The 20,805-nt window shown below is 41.9% G+C and overlaps 1 protein-coding gene across 1 annotated transcript in view; it reads right to left on the bottom strand.

Moving 5' to 3' along the window:
• The window catches only part of DNAH7 (dynein axonemal heavy chain 7), a 505,238-nt gene that overhangs the window by 413,982 nt on the left and 70,451 nt on the right, over positions 1–20,805 (bottom strand). Inside the window, exons 8-9 of the mRNA XM_073647873.1 lie at positions 6,208–6,333; positions 5,473–5,592 (exon numbers count right to left, since the gene is read on the bottom strand). Coding sequence (XP_073503974.1) covers positions 5,473–5,592; positions 6,208–6,333 — 246 coding nt within the window. The remainder of the gene's footprint in view (positions 1–5,472; positions 5,593–6,207; positions 6,334–20,805) is intronic.

The raw sequence follows: 20,805 nt of genomic DNA, 5'->3' as shown, positions 1-20,805 counted from the left end.
GCCTTGATTCATTTAGACTGGTCTTCGTACACCAATTTTAATGATGGGTGTGCAGGAATAAGATGCCTCAATTTCATTAAGAGGCACGCGTCAATTAATTTTGCGCATCTCATCAGTGGCATGCTACTCCAGGTGTCTTGCCATAAATGTTACTCCAGTCAGGCTTCTCCCCGGCTACATCAACTTTGGTAGAGATGGTTGAAAGTGGTGTGAAAGCACAAAAAGTCATAATTTTGTGACTTTTCAAAGTGTTTTAATGTTGAAACGTGGAGTGGTTAGTAAAGAACCTTCAAGGAATATCACAGCAAGAGACTTCTTTTTCAGCAGCTCAGCAGATGTTAAAGAGAACCTGTCATCAGGATCAGGCATGTTAAACGTATGTATGGGTATAAAGGAGCTGTCCTACTGGCTTAATAGGTACTTTAACTGTGGAAATCAGCTGCCTGGTTGCTCTATAAGTATCTTTAGACGTTTGTGTGCAATAAGCTGTTCGTTCATCGGATTGGGCCAAAAGCGGGACTGTAGGCAAGGTCTTCGGCTCTGCTCCGGACCCTCAGCTGCCTCTGGTCCCAGTATCTTGTTACGGTCTTAAATTTTGTGCCGGCGCGGTCTTAACAGGGGAGGGTGGCACTTGCGCATATTGACCTCGCAGTGGGCTTCATCAGAATGCCGCTGTGGTAGCGCATGCGCACATTGATCTCTTGGCGGTCTTCGGTAAAATAGCGCCGGAGGCGGCACATTCGCAGATTCAGATCTCGAGTCGTCATGGAGCCGAGATCTAAATTTCCGCATGCGCCAACACCAGCGCCATTTTCCTAAAGCCCACTGCGAGGTCAATGTACGCAGGCGCCTCTTGCGGCGCCGATGCAAAATTAAAAACAATAACAAGATACAGACACCAGAAGCAGCTGAGGGGCCAAAGCAGAGCCAAAGACCTTATCTACAGTCCCGCTCCAGGACCCCCCCCCCCGATGAACGAACAGCTTATTGCACACAAACTTCTAAAGATAATTAAAGAACCACCACTCTGTCGATATCTTTAGTTTAACATGCCTGATCCTGATGAAAGGTTCGCTATAAACGTGATTTTTATCCTAGTTTGAAAAATTCTGGCGAAACTACTTTGATGGGCACCAAAGTGCGTGTTCTGCAACTTTTTTCACCTTTACTATTTTAAGACATATGTAATACAAGCGTCTTTGATGGTATTTTTATCTGTTTACACTTTCTTCATAGATTTTTTAGGTGTTTCTGAAGCACCATAGAGAAGTCTTTGCAAAAGAAAAAAATGCCATGTTACCGAAAATGCATTGAAACATTGTGTTTAAATTCAACCTAACACAACATTTGGGAAATACACTCTCCTGCATGGTATCTTAATGAAAAATAGGAATAGACTATAGGACAAAATAAAACTTTTCTTAGCAAAAGTGAAAACTTTCCTAAGAAAATGTTAGAAATGCTTATTTGTTTTCCAATACTGCATAATACAAACATGGTTCTGATCAAAGTAATACATATTTAGCATGTGTTCTATATGCATAGATCAATTTGTAGGAACTATATATACAATATGTTCGACATATAAATATAAACAGTGAAGGAAATAATTATTTGATCCCTTGCTGTTTTTGTAATTTTGCTCACTGACAAAGACATGAACAGTCTATAATTGTAAGGGTAGGTTAATTTTAACATTGAGAGATAGAATATCAAAAAAAAAATGAAGAAAATCACATTGTATAAATTTGATACATTTATTTGCATTTTGCAGTGAGAAATAAGTATTTGATCCCCAACAAACCATTATGAGTTCTGGCTCCTAAAGACCAGTCAGATGCTCCTAATCAACTCATTACCTGCATTAAAGACAGCTGTCTTACATAGTCACCTGTATAAAAGACTCCTGTCCACAGACTCAATTAGTCAGTCAGACTCTAACCTCTACAACATGGGCAAGACCAAAGAGCTTTCTAAGGATGTCAGGGACAAGATCATAGACCTGCACAAAGATGGAATGGGCTACAAAACCATAAGTTAGACGCTGGGTGACAAGGAGACAACGGTTGGTGCAATAGTAAGAAAATGGAAGAAATACAAAATGACCGTCAATCGACATCGATATGGGTCTCCACGCGAAATCTCACTTCGTGGGGTATCCTTGATCATGAGGAAGGTGAGAAATCAGCCTAAAACTCCACGGGGGAAACTTGTTAATGATCTCAAGGCAGCTGGGACCACAGTCACCAAGAAAACCATTGGTAACACATTACGCCTTAAAGGTTTAAAATCCTGCAGTGCAAGCAAAGTCCCCCTGCTCAAGAAGGCACATGTGCAGGCCCGTCTGAAGTTTGTCAATGAACACCTGGATGATTCTGTGAGTTATTGGGAGAAGGTGCTGTAGTCAGATGAGACAAAAATTGAGCTCTTCGTCATTAACTCAACTGGCCGTGTTTGGAGGAAGAAGAAAGATGAGTACAACCCTAAGAACATAGTCCCAACCGTGAAGCATTGTGGGGGAAACATTATACTTTGGGGGTGCTTTTCTGCAAAGGGGACATGAAGACTTCACCGTACTGAAGGGAAGATGGATGGGGTCATGTATCACGAGATTTTGGCCAACAACCTCCTTCCCTTAGTAAGAGCATTGAAGATGGGTCGTGGCTGGGTCTTCCAGCAAGACAATGACCCAAAACATAAAGCCAAGGCAACAAAGGAGTGGCTAAAAAAGATGCACAGTAAGGTCATGGAGTGGCCTAGCCAGTCTCCAGACCTTAATCCCATAGAAAACTTATGGAGGGAGTTAAAGCTCCGAGTTGCCAAGCGACAGCCTCAAAATCTTAATGATTTAGAGATGATCTGCAAAGAGGAGTGGACCAAAAATCCTCTTGAAAAGTGAGCAAACCTCATCATCAACTACAAAAAACAACTGACTGCTGTGCTTGCCAACAAGGGTTTTGTCACCAAGTATTAAGTGTTGTTTGCCAGAGGGATCAAATACTTATTTCTCAATGCAAAAAAAAATCTAATTTATATGTGATTTTCTTGATTTTTTGGGGATATTCTATCTCTCAATTTTAAAATTAACCTACCCTTAAAATTATAGACTATTCATGTCTTTGTCAGTGGGCAAACTTACAAAAACAGCAAGGGATCAAATACGTATTTCCCCCAAAGTATACATAGATAATTATTAGGGTTGAGCGAGTATGTTCTGTACGAGTATGCTTGAGCCGAGCTCCGAGTATTTACAGCTGCTCGGTGATAAGGTTAAATCGCTCCCGTGTGCATGATTTGCAACTGACAGCTTTATTACATGGGAGGAATGTCTAACAGTTGCAAATCATGCACAGGGAGCGATTTAACCTTATCACCGAGCAGCTGTAAATACTCGGAACTCGGCCCGAGCATACTCGGTGAAAAGGTTAATAGAACATATTCGCTCAACACTAATAATTATATAAAATGTGTATATATATATATATATATATATATATATATATATATATATATATATATATATATATATATATATATATATATATATATATATATATATATATATATATATATATATATATATATATATATATATATACACACACACACATATACACTGCTCAAAAAAATAAAGGTAGCACTGAAATACCACATTCTAGATATCACTGAATGAAATATATAGTGTGAATGCACAATTTTCAAAGTCATGAAAATACAGAAAAATCTTTAAATGAGAAGGTGTGTCCAAACGTTTGGTCTGTACTGTTATGTATATGACGCACCCCCTGGGCCTGTGTTGTGCAGGGGAACCCGGAACCGGGCCTGTTGTAGAATGCTGGGAGTTGTAGTCTCCGTGTGGCGGTGACCCGGTCCGTGCCCAGGGTGGTCAAACCAGTGGCAGTCTTAATGTATAGCAAATGTCCGACTACGCCACCCGTGGATTGCGGTCAGTGGGGACCGCCGCTGCGCTGCCGACCGCTGAGGCTGATGTTGTTTGCGCAGCCGAGTATGGGATAACTCCCCACGGGAGAAGTATTGCCTCAGGGCAGCTAATGTGAGAGATGATGGGAGTGATGGTGTGAGCGTCCCAGCGCTAATGGTGCGAGGAACCACAGAGACGTGCGGTTGCAGTTTTCAATGCTTTACTCACAGTTGTTGTTCATGTCAATGCTGCAGGCGATGACTGCCCGAGCCGTGCTGCGTCCACCAGGCAAGGGACTCGGTCAACTCCCAGGTAATTCCAGAGCGTGGCACAGGGCTCCCTTCTCTACCCTTCTCTGGCCGTCCCCACCAGTGACCCACCTTTGTCCAGCTTCCTCGGGCCTTCTGTTGGCGAAACCTCTCCCGGTTTCCCTGACCCTATACGGTATGCCTTTCTGGTGGATGTAGTGAGGGGTCGCACCAAGATGTGGTAACAACCTCCGGTCTTTGGCTGAGGAATCTGTTGCCTCCACCAATTTGGGTTCCGGTACCCTGTTCTGCCAACCCTTCACCCTGTATCTCCTGGGCATATGGGGTTCCTTCTGTCCTCGTGTCTCTGGGCCTTTCTCTGTGTTCCTTGCTTCCTTTCTTCTCTGTTCCAGTTCCTTTCTTACTTTCCTTTCCGTTCCTTCTCCTCTCTCTTTCTGCTGTTTCAGGCCTCCACTCCAGGCCTGCCTCTGGAGCTGGGCCCAGACTGAGCCACAGCTCCTAGTCAGCCCTCTCTGGCTGAACTCCTGTCTTCTTCTCCTCCTCTCTGAACTGAACTTGTTCTAAGATGGTGCCCACCTTTTATACCTCCTTCTAACACCCGAGCCCAGGTGACTTGCAACCAATGGGCTCCTACCTATGCCCAGAAACCCACCCCTATCTGCTCCTACACCACTGGGTATTCCTCCCCCCGCCCCACTCCAGCCAGGGACAGATGCTGTCGTGCCTGCACTTCTGTCTAGTGGGAGCACCGTTGAGCTGTCCCTCGGAAATGGGGTGTGTGTGGTGCATGCAGCTTACTGAGTCCTGGTCCACACTCCATCCTTACCCGGGAGTGGAATATCACACCTCTGGTTTGAGGTGCAATACCCCTGTAGCAGCCGAGCCCTCGGGGTGCTACATATATATATATATATATATATATATATATATATATATACACATATATATATATATATTATATATATATATATATATATATATATATATATATATATATATATATATATATATATATATATATATATATATATATACATACACATATATATATATACACACACAGACACATTCATATACATTTATATATATACATACTGTACAATGAAAGCTAAAATTCTCAATAGATTAAAAAGAAAAGAGAGCTTTCCTATTTACTGTAGAGTATCAGTCTATTCACATACTTATGTACCCCTCTTCTAACTGTATTGGAAAAGTATGACCCTGGCAAGTTAAGTGGACTAATAGGCGAACAAATTATCCAGTAACATTTATATTCCTTACTTCTTAAGTAATTTTTCCTTGGCAGAATCAATATGTCTCATAACAAGATTTTGGAAAATGGATAGCTCCATTGACTCCTGGCGGTTGTGAAATTCATCAGTATCAACAAGACGTAATTGCCTTTGGAAATTAAAAAGAACAAAGTTAAAAATGTACATTAAAAATAAAGAAAAGCACCAACAACTGCACCTTACTGGCAATGGCTGTACAGACAGTGCGGTTTTGATGTAGTTTTGTACACCCCTTTTAGCCAAAATTGAAGCCCTATAAATAAAAGGGGTATTCCTATCTCTGAGACCCTATCCCAATTTGTAGTAGGTGTAATAATAATAATATCATCAAATACCTCCAATTAGAAATGTAGTATAGTTTTGCTGATTTGCTATGTCTCTTTCCTCATGCGCAGGCAATACAGGACCTTAGGTATCCATGGTTACGAACACTGATATAGTTAGTGACAGTTAGTTAGCTAGTTGCTAGTGGTCGTAACCATGGATACCTAATGTCCTGCAATGCTTGCACGTGAGGAAAGGGACATAGCGAATCAGAAAAACTATACTACATTTCTAATTGGAGGTATTTGATAATGTTAATATTATTATTATTACTACTACTACTACGCCTACTACATATTGGGATAGGATCTTGGAGATGGGAATACCCCTTTAATGCGCACTTTACAAGACATCAAAAAAGAAAAGATAACCAAGGCAGAGATGTATTGTAATTACTTACATGAATGAAGAATGCCATAAATCCAAAACAGCAGCCATTGTTGGGTTCATTGAGTTCAAATTTTCCTTGATGAAGTTGTAATTTGTCAAAAAAGACTTCTTCCAAGGTTTTGGCACTATTTCCAATCTATAAGGTAAAAAGCATTTAAAAAAGTTTTTAAGTACAGTTAAAAATAGTATACTACTGAAGTTATGATATAAGAGATCAAGGTGTTTGATGTGGTTTCTTGATGTTACATTCTTGACAAAATAAATAAAATCCAATTACAGATAATTAATTGATATTTTTGAGAAATCTGATCCATTGCCTTCTGTTAATTTTAGATATACTTTTATACTTATGAGGTTCTTTTTTTTTTTTTTAAATCAGATAAATTTTTATTAAACATAACAAAACTTGGAACAGATATTACATGACAATACTCGTTTTACAATATTACAGTAAGTCCCCCCCCCTCATGGAGACCTTTCTTTCTCTTTTATTTATTTATTTTTATTTTATTTTATTCCCCCCTTCTTTCCTTTCCGTTTCTTCCCTACTTTACTCCTTTTCTTTCCTTCCCCTACTCCCTTTCCTTCTCTTCCCCTTTTCTTCTTTCCTTCTTCCCTCTCCACTCCGCCATGCAGTTTACCAAGAGTTTTACTCTACAGTAGTATATATAGGTGTACTCTAATTGATCCTATCCAACCATGGCTGCCATAATTTATGGAAGTATTCCTGCTTATTCCTCTTGGTGTAAATACTTTTTTCAGGTTGAATTATATAGTTCGTTTGGGCAATGAATTCGCGTCTGGACGGGGGCTCCTCTCTAATCCAATATTTTGCCATCAATTTTCTGGCAATAAACAATAATCTCGCAATTGCTATTTTGGTCATGTTGCCTGTTTTTATTTCCTCAATGTACCCTAATATACATGTCAGTGGGTCCCTAGGGACAATACACCTATACACCATTCCAATACGGTTCAACACTACGATATACTTATGAGTTTAATGATATCCAATATACCGAAGTATTAAATATGACTTAACCTATTAATGTCTGGGCCTGAAAGGGTCTTAGTAAAAAAAAAATTGTTGTTTTAGCCTCTACACTTTTATGTAGATATAATTTTATTTTTTCACTGATAAAACAAAGCCTCATGACGTTATATGTGCAACAAATTATATAATTTTTTAGCACAGATTTGGGGTACCTATAAATTATTGTATACTTTTGTTATGGTAAATATTCATACTTTGCTTTGATTATTACTTTAGACAATTAAATCTAAGTGTTATTCATAAAAGCGATAACACAAGGTATAGAGCTGTGTTTCTGTTATGCTTTCCTCTGTTTTTTTTTTAAAGTATTGTATAGTTAATTGGACAGAGCTAGCTTTCAAGGACGACTGTTATTTTCAATTAAAATACTTTCTCTGTTAGGTAATGTTAGCCATCCCCTTTCTTCTGGGGGTGTAATAAATACTTGTTGCTTGGGATCTGAGGGCAGACAAGAATTGTACACTCAGACACTGGCTGTGTGTTATTTTCTTTCTCCAATGCATCGTATTTATTTCATTTACCCAATTTGAACCAAAAATAGCAGATTTGGAGATAATTTGTATCTCAATCCAAAATTAGCTCTTCTTGGAGGGGCTACCAAGACAATTTATATACATATTTTGAGACGCAAATATCAGAAAAAGCTGAACATGTTCATGTTCCACTCCAAATAGCCTATTGAATGAACTCTCCAGGCGATTAGGTTTGTGTAGATACATTATATGTTTAGATTTTTGTTCCACTGTAACTGAGGCATCCATTACAACCCCAGTTAAAGCAAAAAAACAGCCACTACATTGAAATAAGTCACTGATGGGGCTGATCTGGGCCTGCTAAGATCCAGCAGTTCTGCTACACTGGCAGACACCCGGCGATGTGATCACAAAATCCTACAGAATTATTGATGCTTATGTACAGTACATAACACTCATTGTGTACTATGTAGTGAACATAAGAATACAGAAGCAGTAATAAACCACCTCTGCTTTCTCCATAGAGTTCCCAGATATGTCGGACAGCCAGGCATCAGATTTGAGGAGCAGAAGCTTTAACTCCATGCCGCAAATTTACAACAGTGCAGAGTTAAAGCCAAGGGCAAAACATCAGCACTGGGTCCCTACAAGGTTAAATTGGCAAAAATAATGTTCTCACCTTAAAAATGAACACCAGTGGTTCCCTCTCAGCCTTCCTTTATGTTGCTGCGTGCTGCAGCGATGACATGCATCTTGACATTACTGAAATTGACAGTTCACTTATGTGGCCAGTAATGGCTACTGTGGTCACACAATGAGATGATGCAATGGAATAGCAGCAGCTTAAATCATGACTGACAGGTGGCAGATAACCATTAGAGAGGTGAGAGGAATAGTAGGTCTTCTGTGGATGTAGGTTTGCACAAATTCTTCTGTCTCTCCATGAAATCCCAGACAGAATCGATGATCTGGAGATCACGGCTTTGTGGGGCCATATCATCACTTCCATTATTTGCATGCATACCAACTTATACTTTAGTTAATTTTTTTTTCAGTTAAGTTTAAGGTTTCTGCACTTAGTGCAGGTAAGCGTGTGGCCTTTCTTTCTTTAACCCTTTAATGACCGCCGATACGAATTAAAACAGCGGCCGCTATGGGGCCTTATTCCCATATCCCCGTTTTAGCTGAGACCCTGAAGAACATGATCAGGGCTGGTTTTTCCGATCCCCGATCACGTGATTGACATTTTTCAATAAATAACGGCGATCACATAAAAAAAAAAGGGAAATCCGGTGTAAAAATCATTACTTTCTCTTCTGACATCATATAATATGTCAGAGGAGAGAGAAATAGTGTCCCCAAACCACCACGGTACCTTAGTACCAGATCCGCCATCCCCTGGCCCTCCTCAAGAAGCAAAATGGTGGGCGCATGCACAGTGTGCCCGCCGAGATCTTCCGCAGGAATTTTTCCTATTGGTTCCTGACTTTTGATCACTATGATAGACCCTATCACAGTGATCAAAAGCCCAATAATTAGTAAAAAGGACAATACTTGGGTTGTGCCTCGCTGTGCACCCCCTTGATCATCCCCCTCATGTCATCCCCATCAGATCACATTTTTTTATTTTTTTTATTTTATCATTTTTATTTCTTTCATTCTTTGGCAATAGGATTAGGCTTATGGTTTGTCTTAAGGTTAGGGTTAGGTTTAGGGTTAGGCTTAGAGTTATGTTTTTTTCAAAAGTTACGGAAAAAAAAATGACAATATGACGACATTCAATAGGACGACCTAATGTTATCAAATTCTATGTCTTACCTGTGGGTTCAAAATGTTCACTATACCCCTGGATAAAATCCTTGAGGGGTGTAGTTTTCAAAATGGGGTCAGTTGTGAGGGATTTCTGCTGTTTAGGCACCTTAGGGGCACTGCAAATGCAACATTGTGCCCGCTATCTGTGTCAGACAAATTTGTGTTCCAAAATTAAAATATTGCTTCTTCCGTTCCTAGCCTTGCCGTGTGTCCAAACAGAACTTTTTGACTACATGTGGGGTATCTCTGTGCTTGTGAGAAAGTGGGTAACAAACTGTGGGGTCCACTTTTTGGAAAAGTCCACTGTTGCAAAAGTGAAAAAAATTGAGGCTAAAGGAACATTTGAGGTAAAAAAAAATTTTTTTCATTACACCTTGCATTAATTCCTGTGTAGCACCTGAAGGGTTAAAAAAAAACCTGCCAGCAGTTTTGAAGTATTTGAGGGGTGCGGTTTTTAAAATGGTATCACTTTTGGGGAGTTTCCTACATATAGTTCCCTCAAAGTCCATTGAAATCTGAATAGCTCCCTGTAAATTTGTTGAAAAAATGAGAAATTGCTGCTAAACTTTTAACCCCTATAACATCCTAACAACATAAAATGATGTTTAAAAAATTGATACAGATATAAAGTAGAAATATGGGAAATGTTATTAGTTAATTATTTTGTACAGCATGACTAACTGGTTTAAGGATATAAAGATTGAAAGTCTGAAAATTGCAATTATTTTTTTAAACATTTTTGTCAAAATTGTAATACTTTTACCACTATCGTGAAGTAAAATGTGTCAGGAAAAAATACTCTCAGAATCAGTGGGATCCGTTGAAGCATTCCAGAGTTATTACCACAAAAAGTAACACTAGTGAGATTCGTAAAATTTGGCCAGGTCATTAACCCCTTCACGACTTTGGGATTTTCCATTTTGGGGTTTTCGGTTTTTGCTCCGCTTCTTCCCAGAGCCATAACTTTTTTACTTTTCTGTCAATATGGCCATATGAGGGCTTGTTTTTGAAGGGCGAGTTGTACTTTTTAAATACACCATTGGTTTTACCATATCGTGTACTGGAAAATGGGGAAAAAATTCCAAGTGCGGTGAAATTGCAAAAAAAAGTGCAATTCCACAATTGTTTTTTTTCCTACCATGTCCACTATATCATAAAACTGACCTGCCATTATTCGCCAGGTTATTACAAGTTCGTAGATACCAAACATGTATAGGTTCATTATTACTTATGTGGTGAAAAAAAAATCCAAAGTTTGTAAAAAAAAAAAAATGGTGCCATTTTCCGTCTCCAATTTTTGAGATCTGGGGCTGGGTGAAGAGTTATTTTTTTGCGCGACAAGTTGACGTTTTTATTGATACCATTTTGGGGTAGATCCTATTTTTTGATCACTTGTTATTGCATTTTATTGCAATGTTGCGGCGACCAAAAAACTGCAGCCATTTTTATTTTTTTTCTCGTTACACCATTGACAGATCGGATTAATTCTTTTTATATTTTGATAGATTGGGCGTTTCTGAATGCAGCGATACCAAGTATCTGGTTTTTTTTTATTGTTTTATTTTAAATGGGTCAAAAGGGAGGTGTTTTGAACTTTTATATTTTTTTCATGTTTTAAATATTTTTAAAAACTTTTTTTTTCTACTTTTTAGTTGCTTCAATAGTCTGCTCAGGAGACTTGAAGCTGCAACCTTCTGATCGCTTGTGCTACACATAGCAAGGCTGCAGCTCTGCTTTCTGTGGCAAAAATCATTTGTTATGAACGCCGGTCATGGGCCAGCGTTCATAGCAGATCAGCAATGATAAGCAAAGTTGGTCTTTGGCAGACCCCCGATTGTCATGCCAAACGATCTGACCCGCGCGATCATGTGACAGGGGCGCTGATGGGTAGGGTTTGTGACGCGCTTCCGGCGCGATCATGTTAAATGCCGCTGTCAGAGTTTGACAGTGGCATTTAAGATGTTAACAGCCGTGGGTGGATCACAATCAAATCAGCTGTCATGTGCCGGTAAAGATGTGGGCTCCACGCCGGAGCCCGCATCAAAGGGGGATACATGACCTATGACCTACCTATACATCATAGTTCGTGAAGGGGTTAAGGTCAAGATTAGCTCGGTCACTAAGGGGTTAGGCTGGACACTATGTTTATATAGCTTCCCATTTGCTGGGTATCCATATTTGGGACCCAGTCCTGCTCGGCCCTTATTCACATTGATGTCACATGGTAAGGTTCTAACACTAGAGGTTAAGACCATCCCGATTTGTGTACACCTTGACGCTGGTGGAATGGCTTTTATGCACTTTTTTTTATCAAAAACGGTGTTTACCAAGTACCCTATGTTATTTATACGCACTATTGCTTTTACTTACCATATTTTTCGGACTATAAGACGCACTTTTTTCCTCTAAAATTTTGGAGGAAAGTGGGGGGTGCGTCTTATAGTTCGAATACTATATACATGGCTGAGCATGGTGGCACAGGAGGCAGCAGCGGGGGATCAGCGTGGCACCGGAGGCAGCAGCCACCTGCTGCAGCCTACGCTATGCCCGCTACTAAAGAAAATGAATATTCCCTGCTCCCCACGCCCATGGGTGTGGATAGCAATGAATATTCATTTTTCTTAATAGCCGGCACCCTGGAGCCGCAGTGCGACTCCTGCTGCCACTCTGTGGTCTGTGTGCCCGCTATTAAAGCTCATGAATATTCCCTATAACCCACTCCCATGGGTTGTAGTGAATATCCATAGTCTTTAATAGCAGGCACACTGACCGCAGAGCGGCAGCAGGAGCAGCGCTGCGGCTCCAGGGTGCCGGCTATTGAACAGACTGAATGGTCACTGCTCCCCACGCACAGAGTCCCGGCGTGGGGAGCAGTGACTATTCCAGCACAGCGTCTCACACTGTGTAAGGGAGCATGGCAGGGACGCCATGCGCGCCCTGCCATGATCGGCTCACACAGTGAGAGAGTGTCGGCAGGAGAGCGGGACAGCGCTGGAGGAGAGAGGAGGTGAGTATGATTGTTTATTTTTTTTTTTCGTAGGCAGCGTGATGGGGGCTCAGAGGGTGCCATGCATACCAGGATGGGGGCTCAAGGGGTGCCATGCATACCAGGATGGGGGCTCAAGGGGTGCCATGCATACCAGGATGGGGGCTCAGAGGGTGCCATGCATACCAGGATGGGGGCTCAAAGGGTTTCATGCATACCAAGATGGGGGCTCAGAGGGTGCCATGCATACCAGGATGGGGGCTCAGAGGGTGCCATGCATACCAGGATGGGGGCTCAAGGGTTGCCATGCATACCAACATGGGGGCTTAGAGGGTGCCATGCATACCAGGATGGGGGCTCAGAGGGTGCCATGCATACCAGGATGGGGGCTCAGAGGGTGCCATGCATACCAGGATGGGGGCTCAGAGGGTGCCATGCATACCAGGATGGGGGCTCAAGGGGTGCAATGCATACCAGGATAGCGGTTCAAGGGGTGCCATGCATACCAGGATGGGGGCTCAAGGGGTGCCATGCATACCAGGATGGGGGCTCAAGGGGTGCCATGCATACCAGGATGGGGGCTCAGAGGGTGCCATGCATACCAGGATGGGGGCTCAAAGGGTTTCATGCATACCAAGATGGGGGCTCAGAGGGTGCCATGCATATCAGGATGGGGGCTCAAGGGGTGCCATGCATACGAGGATGGGGGGCTCAAGGGGTGCCATGCATACCAGGATGGGGGCTCAAGGGGTGGCATACATACCAGGATGGGGTATCAAGGGGTGCCATACATACCAGGATGGGGGCTCTGGGGTGCCATGCATACCAGGATGGGGGCTCAAGGGGTGCCATGCATACCAGGATGGGGGCTCAAGGGGTGCAATGCATACCAGGATGGGGGCTCAAGGGGTGCCATGCATACCAGGATGGGGGCTCAAGGGGTACTATGCATACCAGGATGGGGATGAGGGCCAGGTATACCAGGATGGGATGGGGGCCCCTTATACCAGGAAGGAGGAGCCATACATACCAGGATGGAGGATATTAACAGAATTGGGGGACATTACTCCAATACCAGTGTCAGCAGCAGACCCCCTCCCCCATAACAGGGCATCATGACCACATTTTTTGCTTACATATTTTTCCTATTTTCCTCCTTTAACCCCTTTACAACCCAAGGTGGTTTGCACATTAATGACCAGGCCAATTTTTACAATTCTGACCACTGTCACTTTATGAGGTAATTACTCTGGAACGCTTCAACGGATCCCTCTGATTCTGAGATTGTTTTTTCGTGACATATTGTACCTCATGATTGTGGTAAAATTTCTTCGATATCACTTGCGTTTATTTGTGAAAAAAATGGAAATTTGGCAAAAATTTTGAAAATTTTGCAATTTTCAAAATTTTAATTTTTATGCCCTTAAATCAGAGAGATATGTCACACAAAATAGTTAATAAATAACATTTCCCACATGTCTACTTTACATCAGCACATGATGACAGAAAATACTCAAAAGTGACACCATTCTAAAAACTGCACCCCTCAAGGTGCTCAAAACCACATCCAAGAACTTTATTAACCCTTCAGGTGCTTCACAGGAATTTTTGGAATGTGGAAGAAAAAAATGAACATTTAAACTTTTTCACAAAAATGTTACTTTAGACCCAATTTTTTTTTATTTTCGCAGGGGTAACAGGAAAAAATGGACCCCAAAACTTGTTGTGCAATTTCCCCTGGGCACGCAGATACCCCATATCTGGGGAAAAACCACTGTTTGGGTGCACGGCAGGGTTCGGAAGGGAAGGAACGCCTTTTGACTTTTTGAATGTAAAATTTGCTTGAATAATTAGCGGACGCCATGTTGCATTTGGGGAGCCCCTGATGTGCCTAAACAGTGGAAACCCCCCACAAGTGTCACCATTTTGGAAACTAGACCCCTCAGGGAACTTATCTAGATGTGTGGTGAGCACCTTAAACCCCCAAGTGCTTCACAGAACTTTATAACATTGAGCCGTAAAAATAAAATTTTCACATTTTTCCCACAAAAATGTTTTTCAGCCCCCACTTTTGCATTTTCATAAGGGTAACAGGAGAAATTGCGCCATGCAGTTTGTTGTGCAATTTCTCCTGAGTAAGCAGATACCCCATATGTGGGGGAAACCACTGTTTGGGCGCACGGCAGGGCTCGGAATTTGACTTTTTGATTGTAAAATTTGCTTGAATAATTAGCGGATGTGCCCCTGATGTGCCTAAACAGTGGAAACCCCCCACAAGTGACACCATTTTGGAAACTAGACCCCTCAGGGAACTTATCTAGATGTGTGGTGAGCACCTTGAACCCCCAAGTCCTTTACAGAAGTTTATAACATGGAGCCGTGAAAATAAAAAAATCTAACTTTTTCCACAACAATGATGTTTTAGTCCCAATTTTTTATTTTCATAAGGGTAAGAGGAGAAAATGGACCCCAAAAACTTGTGTGCAATTTCTCCTGAATACGCCAATACCCCATATGTGGGGAAAATACAGTGTTTGGGCGCACGACAGAGTTCAGAAGGGAAGGAGCACTGTGTGACTTTTTGAACGCAAAATCGTCTGGAATCGAGAGCGGACGCCATGTCGCGTTTGGAGAGCCCCTGATGTGCCTAAATAGTGGAAACCCCCCACAAGTGACCCCATTTTGGAAGCTACACCCCTCCAGGATTTTATCAAGGGGTATAGTGAACATTTTGAACCCAGAGGTACGACACAGAATTTGATAACATTAGATCATCATATTGAATAAATTGTCATTAGTCTTGAGCGCAAGTGCTCGATACTTGAGTTTGCAGCGGGTACTCAGGTATGCACCATGTATCGCACGTGCTCGAGTGACATGCTCGAGTTCCCACCGGCATGTTTCACGGTTATTAGACACCCAAAAAAAACATGCGGGGATCGCTCGTGCATGGCAGGCAATCCCCGCGAGGTTTTTTTGGCCGTGAAGCATATGGGGTGGAGACTCGAGCATGTTACTCGAGCACCCACGATACTCAATGCATACCCAAGCACCCGATGCAAACTCAAATAACGAGCACTTGCGCTCAACACTAGTTGCCATATCGTCATCTTTTTTTTTTTTTACTTTTGAAAAAAAAAAACAACCCTAACCCTAGCACAACCCTAACCCCAACCCCAGCCCTAGCGTTTATTTTTTACGCCGTTCCTAGTGCGGTATAAGTGATTAGACGACTTTATTCTTTGGGTCAGTGCGACTACAGAGATACCAGAATCATATCGGGTTTTTATGATTGACAGCTGTCACACACTAAGGCTGTGTGCCCACGATGCGTTTTTCAAGCGTTTTTGCTGCGGAATTTTCCGCAGCGTAAACGCATGATAAACGCATGGTAAGCCTTCTGCCATGGTCCCCTATGCAATTCCGCACTTTCAATGCCCATGCTACGGATTTTTCCGCAGCGTTTATGCTGCGCTCAAAAATCCGCAGCATGTCCATTAATTTTGCGGAAGCGCTGCGTTTTCGCCGCCATTGACTTGCATTAGAACGCGCTAATTCCGCAAGACTGCATCTGTACTTGCGTAATTGGCGCGTTCTAATGTGTGGATGGTACCCGAGTGTGGAGAAGAGAAGACTCTCCTCCACACCCAGGTACCATAGAAACTGTAAAAAAAAGAATAAAATAAAAAATAAAGATTATATTCACCTTCTGGCGGCCTGCGCTGCGCTCCTTCTCCTTTGCCGGCACATCGTGTTGGACTGTAGGACCTGCAGTGACGTCACAGTCATGTGACGGTAGATCCTTCAGTACAGAGCATCGCGATATCCCGGCAGCCAGGAAAGAGCGCAGCAGCACACCCCGGGCCATCGGAAGGTAAGTATCAAGGTTTATTTTTTTTATTTTTAACCATTCTGAAGGTCACACTATATAAATCCATGCTGTTTGAATGGATTTAAATAGTGTGACCTAGTTGTCAAGCACTTTCAAAGTGATGCTAAAATCGCTTTGAAAGACCTTGTCAATCCGCATGCGGAAACGCATGTGAATCCGCATGTATTAGGCAGGAAAAACGCATGTACAATCCGCATGCGTTTTTTCTGCCAGGGAGATGCAGAAATGCTGCAGAAATTTTCTGCTTCATTTCTGCATCGTGGGCACATAGCCTTAGGCTATGTGCCCACGTTGCATTTATGAAGCAGAAAATTTCTGCTGCATAAATGCAAGTCCTCTCCCGGAAAAACGCATGCGGAATTCCGCACGCGTTTATCGCGCTTTTTTCGCGCGTTTATCACGCGTTTTCCACATGCGGAATTGCCTTGCGTTTTTTATGCATTGAACAAAGGCAATTCTGCTTGCGGAAACGCAAAATTAAATGACATGCTGCGGATTTTTGAACGCAGCATAAACGCTGCGGAAAAATCCGCAGCATGTGCATAGAACTTGCGGAATCCCATTGGGGACCATGGGGTGCGTGTTACCAAGCGTTTTACAAGCGTTTCCGCTGCGGAAATTCCGCATCAAAAACGCTTGAAAAATGCTACGTGGGCACACAGCCTAAAAGACACATTTTTTTGTAAAATCTAGTTTTTGCATCGCCATATTTTGAGAGGTATAATTTTTCCATATTTTGGCCGACAGAGTCTTGTGATGGCTTGTTTTTTGCGGGATGAGTTAACGTTTTTATTGGTGCCATTTTCAGGCACGTGACATTTTTTGATCGCTTTCTATTCTGATTTTTGGAAGGCAGAATAAACAAAAACCAACAATTCAGGAATTGTGTTTTTTTACATTTTTTTATTCTGCTCCGGGTGTGGTAAAATTGATAAGGCAGCTTTATTCTTCGGGTCAGTGCGTTTACAGCGGTACCACATTTATATCGTCTTTCTATGTTTTGGCGCTTTTACACAATAAAAGCTATTTTATAAAAAAAATTATTTTTTTGCATTGCTTTATTCTGAGAGCTATAACTTTTTGATTTTTCGGATGATGGAGCTGTATGGCGGTTTGTTTTTTGCGGGACAAGATGATGTTTTCAGCGGTACCATTTTTATTTATATTCGTCTTTTTGATCGCGTGTTATTCCATTTTTTGCTTGGTAGTATGATAATAAAGCATTGTTTTTTGCTTCGTTTTTTTTTTTTTTTTTTTACAGTGTTCACTGAAGGGGTTAACTAGTGGGACAATTTTATAGGTCAGGTTGTTCCGGACGCGGCAATACCAAATATGTGTACTTTTATTGTTTGTTTTTGTTTTTTTTCATAATAATATTTATTGATGGGTACATTATATTTTTATTTTTGGTGGATTATTTTTTTTGTTTTTTTACAATTTTTTTTTTCACTTTCTGACTGTTTTTTTATTTTTATACTTTGTCCCACTATGGGACTTTCACTTTTTTTACTCTGATCGCCTGCATAGCACAGGAATGGAGCACCATCCCTGTGCCATGCAGGCTGTCAGCACTGCACAGTGAGAAGCGTATGACCAAAAAATCTTCCTGCTGTCTGGTGACCCGGATGTTGTCATGACGACATTGGGTCATCATGGCAACATCCGGGAAGCCGCGGCAGACAGCGCTGGAGGACGGAAGAGGAGGTGAGTATTGCGATCACCTCCCCTTAGCCAATCGCAGCATTGCGGGGGTTAATGTGCCGGGAGCGGTGCGGGATCGCTCCCTGCACATAGTACCGGGTGCCAGCTGTGACAATCAGCTGACACCCGGCGACGATCGCGTCCGCACAGCCTGTGTGCGCGCGATCGCCATGACGTATTAATACGGGTCAGGCTCTTAAAGCCCAGGGCAGACACGTATTAATACGTCATGGGTTTTAAAGGGGTTAAAACCTAGGTGCATCTTATGGTCCGGTGCGTCTTATAGTCCGAAAAATACGGTATTTACTTACAATAGGGTATATGTTAATTTTGTCTCTGTTTTAAGTTTTGTCTGTTTAATGGCCTGTGTGAACATGCTCCTATATTTTGCATGCTTATCAACTTATACTCCAGTTCATTTTTTTCGGTTCATTCTGTGGGACCTTATCATTACTCCCAGGGCTCCTTGTTCTTCTTTACGCTGAATATAGTTCTTAATTTGCTGCTTGTTTTGGGTCATTGTCCTGCTGCAGAATAAATTTGGAGCCAATCAGATGCCTCACTGATGGCACTGCTTAATGCAGAGGTCTCAATCACGTGGGCCGCATGCAGGCCCCTGAGGCTGCTTCAAGTGGCCTGTAGGCACCTAAGCTCCCCGTGGCAATCGCGGTCCGGCCCAGGGGCCACCGATGCCATTGATTCGTTAAAGCTGAATGTGCGTCCTTGGAGTCACATTCAATAGAAATGTTTTGCGGCTCAGAGACCAGCTCTCTGTACCATAATACCAATACCAGCCACCGGCCAATCAGAGGCTGGTAACAAGGATAGGAACAATTGCTACATGAAGGTGACCAGAATGGGGACATTGCTACATGAAGGTGTCCAGGATGGGGACATCGCTACATGAAGATGACCAGGATGGGGACATTGCTAATATAGTATTCATAACCCATACGATGAATGGCATAAAAAAAAATAAAACGCCAAAAATGATCAAAAAATGTATGGGAAAAAAATTCTATCACTGAAAATGTCATCTCATCCTGCAAAGAATGCGGCCCGTGAAACTCACATTTTTTCTATGTGCGGCCCATATACCCAGCCGAGTTTGAGACCCCTGGCTTAATGGATAAGTATCTCACTGTATTTTTCAGCATTGCTGAGACCATTAATCCTGACCAAATCCCCAACTCCATTTGCTAAAATACAGCCACAAACTTACAAGAAACCTGCACCATGCTTCACTGTTGTCTGCAGACACTCATTATTATGCAGCTCTCCAGCACTACGGTGAACAATCTGCCTTCTGTTACAGCCAAATATTTCACATTTTGACTCATCAGTCCACAGCACCTGATGACATTTTTCTGCACTCAAGTTCTATGTCTTCATGCATAATTGAGTCGCTTTGGCCTAGTTTCCATGTTGAAGGTATGGATTTTGAGCCACAATTTTTCCATGCAAACCTCTTCTGGCCAGGCTTCTCCAATTTATTAAATGGTCCCACTGGTTGTTGCCAGTTCTGAGCTTATGGCACTGCTGGTCATCTTCTGATTTCAAAAGTAAGTGAGCATAATATGTCTTTTATCCGCTGCACTGTTTCTTTGGCCAACCACTGTGTCTTTGGTCCTCAATGTTGCCCATTTTTTAATGTTGCTTCAAAAGATCTTGAACAGGACATCTTGAATATCTAGTCTGCTTTGAAATCCTTGCCTGGAAGAGACCTTCCTCAATAAGTTTAACTATCTTATTTCTGGTAACTATGATCAGTCTTCACACTGTGTTTGACCTGAGACATGAAAGAAGAACAAAAAGTCTTGGAAGTGTAGATATGGCCCTACACAGAGCCCTGATCACAATAGTGAGTCCGCTTTGGATTACACGAAAAGACAGGAAGATTTGCGCAAGCCTACATCCAGAAAAAAAATCTGTCGATAGTCCTCCAAGAAATCTGGAAAAACCTCCCTGCCGAGTTTCTTCAAAAACTGTGCACAAGTGTACCTAGAAGAACTGATACGGTTTTGAAGGCAAAGGGCGGTAACACTAAATATTAATTGGATTCCTCTTTTGTTAATTCTCTTTGCATTTTTATAATTGATTAAAAAAAATTTACATTTCTATTTTTGAAAACAAAACATTCATACTTTGTATGATATCTTCTACACCTGCCTAAAACTTTTGCATATACAGTACAGACCAAAAGTTTGGACACACCTTCTCATTTAAAGATTTTTCTGTATTTTCTTGACTATGAAAATTGTACGTTCACACTGAAGGCATCAAAACTATGAATTAACACATGTGGAATTATATACTTAACAAAAAAGTGTGAAACAACTGAAAATATGTCTTATATTCTAGGTTCTTCAAAGTAGCCACCTTTTGCTTTAATGACTGCTTTGCACACTCTTGGCATTCTCTTGATGAGCTTCAAGAGGTAGTCTCCGGAAATGCTCTTCCAACAATCTTGAAGGAGTTCCCAGAGATGCTTAGCACTTGTTGGCCCTTTGGCCTTCACTCTGCGGTCCAGCTCACCCCAAACCATCTCGATTGGGTTCAGGTCCGGTGACTGTGGAGGCCAGGTCATCTGGCGTAGCACCCCATCACTCTCCTTCTTGGTCAAATAGCCCTTACACAACCTGGAGGTGTGTTTGGGTTCATTGTCCTATTGAAAAATAAATGATGGTCCA

The sequence above is a fragment of the Phyllobates terribilis genome, unplaced genomic scaffold (assembly GCF_046119375.1).
Source record: "Phyllobates terribilis strain yellow unplaced genomic scaffold, ASM4611937v1 Scaffold_9__5_contigs__length_417890890, whole genome shotgun sequence".
NCBI classification, from domain to species: domain Eukaryota; kingdom Metazoa; phylum Chordata; class Amphibia; order Anura; family Dendrobatidae; genus Phyllobates; species Phyllobates terribilis.
Note: the sequence above shows the minus strand (reverse complement) of the source record. Positions and strands in the feature narration are given on the sequence as shown.